Here is a 6,673-nt window from a genome sequence, read left to right as displayed (position 1 = left end):
GTAAAGATATATTATCAACATTACGAGTGTGCGAGTTACATTTCAATCCATGTAATATATCTCGGACATATTCGTATTGCAGCAGTCCCAGTTCTAGAATCACTAGAGTCAACTGAAGCAGCAGAAACTAAGGAAGTATAACTTAAATACCTACTACTTATATAGTTATTAGTTGTGTACTTAAAAATATTTATAAATTTCAGGATTTTTTACGTACAATTATAAAGCTTAAACTAAACACATAATGCAATTCCATCAATATTTGTAGTAAAACAATCACAGAATGTGCCACAATCTCCAGCAGCTTGCTGTAAAAACTTGATTGGTCTGATGAGCCATTTACAATTAAACCTTTACCATTGTCTTTAAATAAATCAACTAGTGACTATAAATCTCTAGAAACTAGCTTGTAGGTAAGTATATTTTATCACACAAGTTGTTATTATTTTTTAAATATTGAATTTATCTTTATTTATTTGATTAGATGGGTGTAATTGACTTGTTCAAATGTTATAACAAAAAAATAAATAAAATTGTAAAAATACTTTAGAAAAGCAGGGTTTTGAAAATCATATTGAAAAATTAAAAAACACCATTTTTCTAATCTTATTGATAGGTCAACAGAGAAGTCATCAGTCAAACATTTAGCAATTGTTATCAGGATTTTAGATCAACATAATTATATAGTAAGAGATCAATTTGCTTGTCTAACTGAAATTAGTAATGCTAGTTCTCAAAGTGTTTATTAATGCAATTTTAAATTTCTTTCAAAAAAACTCAATACTTCACAAAGATAATTTAATAGGCTATGCTTCAAATAGTGCAAATTCAATGTATGATAAACACCATTCTGTTAAAACCTTACATGGAAAAATGTGCAAGATTTATTTGTGTTAAAATATGTTTGCCACTTCTTGGCTCCTACCAGAGGCGAACTGGCCAGGTGGGATAGTAGGAAAAGTCCTACTGAGCCGCAGGCATGACAAAATAAATTTGTCATGGCTGTAGCCCGCAGGCTTTTTAAGGCCGTTTGGCCAAACCAAATAAATTTAAAATTTGAAGCTTTAAACTGAAATAAAAGAATAATGTTTATCAAAATAAGTCTATTATATTTATCTTATACTATAAAATAGTTATAAATTGAAATTAAAATTGAAAATATTATTGATTACCTAAATGCTAGTTCAACTGTAATGTCAAAAATGTTATCATTATAACATTTGGTTTTTGTTAAATACAATTTAACATAATGTTTTTTCTAAGCTTTATAGTTATTAATTTATTATAATGCATTATAATTATGATTACATAAACAAAATTAATTTGAGCCTAATATTGACTAGCTATTTGTATTTTATACATTTGGTGTTTAATTTTTTTCTAGTATAATTTAAATGTTCAGTTACAACTTTACAATACCTTAGCAATATATTTTATTATATAAAAGTGATTTAAGATTTAAAGAAAATATCTATATTTTTTGGGGAGGGGTGGGGGGTACGCTCCTTCTTATTCAATCTCTATTTGTGCCGGTAACCTAGCCCCATATTCCCACTGGGCCGGACACCCTCCAGTACGCCACTGGCCCTACGCTTGTGGCAGACTACCAAATGAAGTTGAGCAGTTGATAAGAGAGAAGTCTATGCCTACATCAAATACAGTTTTAAAAGACAAACACAATTCAGTTAGTTCCAGATATCCGTTGACACTAATCCGCATAATAGTTACAGCCATCATAAACAAGATGGTTGTCACTTTATAGCTGTGTTGAGAGAGTGTTAGACTGTTAAAATACAATGCATTAAAATTATATTTTGATGCTGAACATTTAATTTACCACAAGGCTTCTGAAATTTTTTTCAAACTAAATGATGTCATAGAACTACTATATTATATTTACATTTTTAGATTTTGTACTTACAATATTAACCAGCCTTAATGTCTAAATCTCCAAAGTTGAATACCTTGTAAACCACTAATCAGAAGCGACGCGCGAACAATTTTATAGAGTAGACAAGACAAATAAAAATATGGTATTATATAAAATTTATTTAAAAATAAAAACCATAACACATGTGTAAAAGGCCCTAAACCAATGTCGGAATGCAATTTAATTATTAAAATATTACATTGAGACATGTCTCTTCCATACATATAATTTTGGTAATACCCCACTTCGTCCCCCATCGTCAATAGTGAGACACAATTCAATATGTCTCGACCGATTCGACAGCGATGACGGAACAGCGATTATGGTATAGGTAAGATATGAATAAAATTGTACATAAGATATTAATCACACTCGTTACACATGCAAACACTATAGAATCAAAACAAATTAATGTAAACAACATTTTATTCATAATTATAAAATTATTAAGAAATAAAATACTTATGTAGTATAGAAGCATATAATAAACAACTAATTTTTAAAATTAAATTATTTGATATTTTTGGGTAGACAATGTATCAATTCTTATTTAAGCTTCAATGATACAGTAAGTTATTCAGTATAAAAATTCAGGATATTTTCTTACCTAATATAACTTACCTATCTTTAAATATAAATTAATACCTAGTTTAGCAATGAAGTAAAATAAGGGGTATAATTTAATGCAAGATCAATGCAAATTAATATTATTTACTATTCAATATTGTTTAAATAATAATTTTTACAAAAATTATGGTTAAAAATTAATAATTTTACAAACAGTAATACCTCATATATTTAACAGAAATTCCACATATCTATATTACTGGTAAAGCAAATCAAGTATTTCAATTTAATCGTGTACATAAAAAAATAAATGGTTTATTTATATATAATGATCAAAAAATATATAAATTGTTTTAAAATGCAAACATAAAGAATATAGTCAATGTGTAACAATAATTATTCGGTTTTTTGTCTCTCACGAAAAGTACAAAAAATTTAGTAGCGAGATAGGTATTGTCATTAGTGCGACAAAATTGACTTGCAATAATTTTGATTGTGAATTCTTTAAAAATAATTATAGGTACTAGGTAGGTATTATAGGTATATCTATTTAATAATTAAAATGTAACAGTGGCGTGTCGTGGGTTATGAGTGAGGGTAAAGGTGGGAACAGACTATTGTCACGTCACGTGAGCTCACGTGCTATCACGTTGGCACATTTAATCCGTGATATCACGTTTAGAAATAAACTATAATCATATATGATATAGTTATATCATGTTGTCATACTTTTTCGTGTCACAATTTATTGCATAGTAGTCAGTAGTCACTGTTTACGTATATTTAAACACAAATTTTTTTCTTAAGTCAAATTTATAATGGAAAGTTTGACTTCAAGTAGTTCAGAATGGGAAGAGGAATTGGAAACTGCAGCTGTTTTTGCAATTTTGAACAAACAAAATAAAAAATCCACCAGATCATGCTGGGTACATGAAATTAATAAAAAAAGGTTAAAATTAGGAGAATTCCATCGTCTAGTTCATGAATTACGAAATGATCCAAGACGATTTCACATGTATTTCCGAATGACAAAAGATGAATTTGATTATGTACACAATCTTATTAAAAAAGACATACAAAAACAGAGCACTCAATTTCGAAAACCTATAAGTACCGAAGAAAGATTAGCGGTTTGTTTGAGGTAAGTAATAAAATATAAATATTTTACGAGATTCAAATCATTTTATTATTTTTACCATTAATATTAAATTAATTATTATTAATTTTATAATCTAAACAAATTAATTTTAAATTATTACAAATAAAAATGTTAAGGATTTTAGATTATTAATTAAACAAATTTTACTTCACTGATATCGGTATTGCGGAATGGACATCATTTGAAGTAATGTTGGTCTGGTAGGAGTCTGGTCTTGTACTGCAATATGTTGGTCTACTGATCCTTGATAATGTTGTTCTGTAGTTATAGAATAATTTTTGGGTGAGTCTATAGGCGATGTCATTGTATGTAAGCTACTCGTACTAGGCGCTGAGGATTGACTTGAAGCTGATGGCATTGTCTGCAAGTTACTTATACTAGGTGCTGGGGAATGAGTTGAAACATATAGGTGTTGTGTAGGATAACTGGGATAAATAGCTGAAGACCTTAGTTCTTGATTACATCTTATTTCGGCAGATAATACTGAGTTACTTAATGCAAGTTTAATTTGAGCTTGTTCAAATTTTGGTAATTGTTTTGTTATTTTATGTCCTTGGCTGATACACTTTTCTTCATACTGACGTTTTCTACGAATAGAATTTTCTTTTAGAATTTCAACTAGTTGTTGTGCTGGGTTGTCAGTTTTTTGTTTTTGTTTTTTGTTACGTTTTATGTGTTCGTAATATGTTTCATCTGCTGCAGCATTGCTTAATGTTGCTTCATCGCCTATATCTTGGTTATCTTGAATACTTCGTTCATTTTGCGTTTCTCTGTATGTTTGTGTTTGTTCTGACTGACAATGTATATTTTCTTCTTCAGACTCCTCTGACAAATCTGGCTCACTGATCAAATTTGTAGATGTCTGATATTCATTCAAGTTACTATGCGTCCTTAAAATGAATAAAAAAACATTAAGAATAAAATAAAAAAAATAAAATTATTTAATTATTTACTTTCTGCTTTCCAAGTATGGTATAATAAATGACATTTGTAATTCGTATTTCCATAGAGATTTCTTTTTGGAAGCCATGCCACTTTTTGTTTCTTCTTTACGTCTATTCCGAGCATTACAGAAACATCTCCTTAAGTTTTCCCATTTTTGTTTAGCAATATTCTCTAAAAAGGAAATTAACATTAAATAATTTTTCTTGTTTCAGATTTTTGGCAACAGGAAACTCTTTTAGAAGTATTGGTTTCAATTATAGAATGGGTTTCAGTACTGTAAGAGAAATAGTTAAAGAAGTTAGTGAGGCAATATGGAAAAATTTAGGTCCCTTTTTTATGCCAGAACCCACAGAGGAAATGTGGAAAAAAGTAGCAGAAAGATATAAAACCATGTGGCATTTTCCAAACTGTATAGGGGCTATAGACGGTAAGCACATTAATATACAGTGCCCTATTAATGCCGGATCCACGTATTACAATTACATGGGAAGCCATTCTATTGTTCTTTTGGCAATAGTAGATGCAGACTATAAGTTCATCACAATTGATGTCGGATCATACGGAAGGAACAGTGACGGAGGAATTTTTTCTAACTCAATTATTGGTAAAAAGTTGCGCAACAATACACTCAATATACCGAAACCTAATCCTTTATTAGAAAATGGAGAACCATTACCATATGTTTTTGTCGGAGATGAAGCGTTTCCATTAAAATCATATTTACTCCGTCCATACAGCAGAAATTCTTTAAGAGACAACGAGCCTAATAAAATATTCAATTATAGATTATCTCGGGCACGACGTGTCGTCGAAAACGCCTTTGGAATTCTAGCTGCAAGATGGAGATGTTTTCGTGGTCACCTAGAAATACAACCAGAACTTGTAGATAAAATTGTTCTTGCATCTTGCTGCTTACATAACATGTTGTGCACAGACAATGAGTTTGAACCCGACTTTGAAACAATTCAAGTTCAAGAAAACGCGTTTTTAAATATAGATGCTCTAAGAAGAAATAGTACTCGAGACGCAACTCAAATCCGAGACGCATTTAAAGACTATTTTAATTGTGATTCTGGTAGTGTAGTATGGCAAATTGATAGTGTTAGAAAAGGAAGAACCCATATTTAGTTTAATTGTCACTACTTATATTTTTTTATGAATTGTATAATGTACAATATATATATATATATATATATATATCTTCACATGTTTATTAATTTTAAGATTTAAATAAAATAAAGAGTTCAGAATAAATTGTATTGTACTAAATAAGAAATATTATTATATTATTATGCTCGAAGTAAATACGGTCAACGAGCCTAAAAATAATAGGCCCGTTGACCGTATAATAATAATATATAATTATATAAGCTACTAGATATCTATTCAAGTTATTTGGTTATCGCGTTTAATGAGTGGACTGTGGATTTTTCCTAAATAAAAATAATCTAATACTAAAATAAATGGTATTGCTATATTTTGATGGTACCTACCGTTGTTCTCAGATAAATAAAACAAATCATCTTCGTAAAATCAAAACATTTTTTTCTTTCTTCAGAATCTAAAATAATAGTAGAAATAATAATTTAATTACCTGTTATTTTAAGCTCTTTTCCGATTTCTTCCCACGCATTTTGTCTAATTTGTTGGTCCCGATAATCGGAAGAACCATGGTTGTATAAAACCGGATGTTCACGAACTTTTTCGATTAAAAGTTCATCCATTTTTAATTAGGTAAATTAATTTTAATATATGTATTTTTCTAATACACCAAATTCGTGATGACACGTGAGTCAAAAATGTGTGTGATGCTAGAAAATCAAAATGTGCTATCACGCGTGAGTTAGAAAATGTGACGTGACGCGCATGACGTGACATTAGTGTGGCGCTGATACATTAAAATACTATATAAATCTATATCCCATACTTTTTGACCGTGACGTGATAACATATGACAGCACGTAAGCTCACGTGACGTGACAATAGTCTGTTCCTACCTTAATAGTGGTACATATTAATTACCCCCCTCCCACACACAAACACAGATATATACAAATTACAATTTAATTTAG

General features: G+C 29.6%; 1 protein-coding gene across 1 annotated transcript; it reads right to left on the bottom strand.

Moving 5' to 3' along the window:
- Window positions 1-3,804: 3,804 nt before the first annotated feature.
- LOC113560124 lies at window positions 3,805-6,325 on the bottom strand. Its single transcript, XM_026965891.1, has 3 exons — window positions 6,196-6,325; window positions 4,610-4,772; window positions 3,805-4,546 (listed from the first exon to the last, which is right to left on the bottom strand). The coding sequence occupies exons 1-3, from the start codon at window positions 6,323-6,325 to the stop codon at window positions 3,805-3,807; spliced, it is 1,035 nt and encodes a 344-aa protein (XP_026821692.1).
- Window positions 6,326-6,673: the final 348 nt, after the last annotated feature.

This window comes from Rhopalosiphum maidis, chromosome 3 (genome assembly GCF_003676215.2).
Source record: "Rhopalosiphum maidis isolate BTI-1 chromosome 3, ASM367621v3, whole genome shotgun sequence".
In the NCBI taxonomy this organism is placed as follows: domain Eukaryota; kingdom Metazoa; phylum Arthropoda; class Insecta; order Hemiptera; family Aphididae; genus Rhopalosiphum; species Rhopalosiphum maidis.
This window is presented reverse-complemented; position numbering and strand designations above follow the sequence as displayed.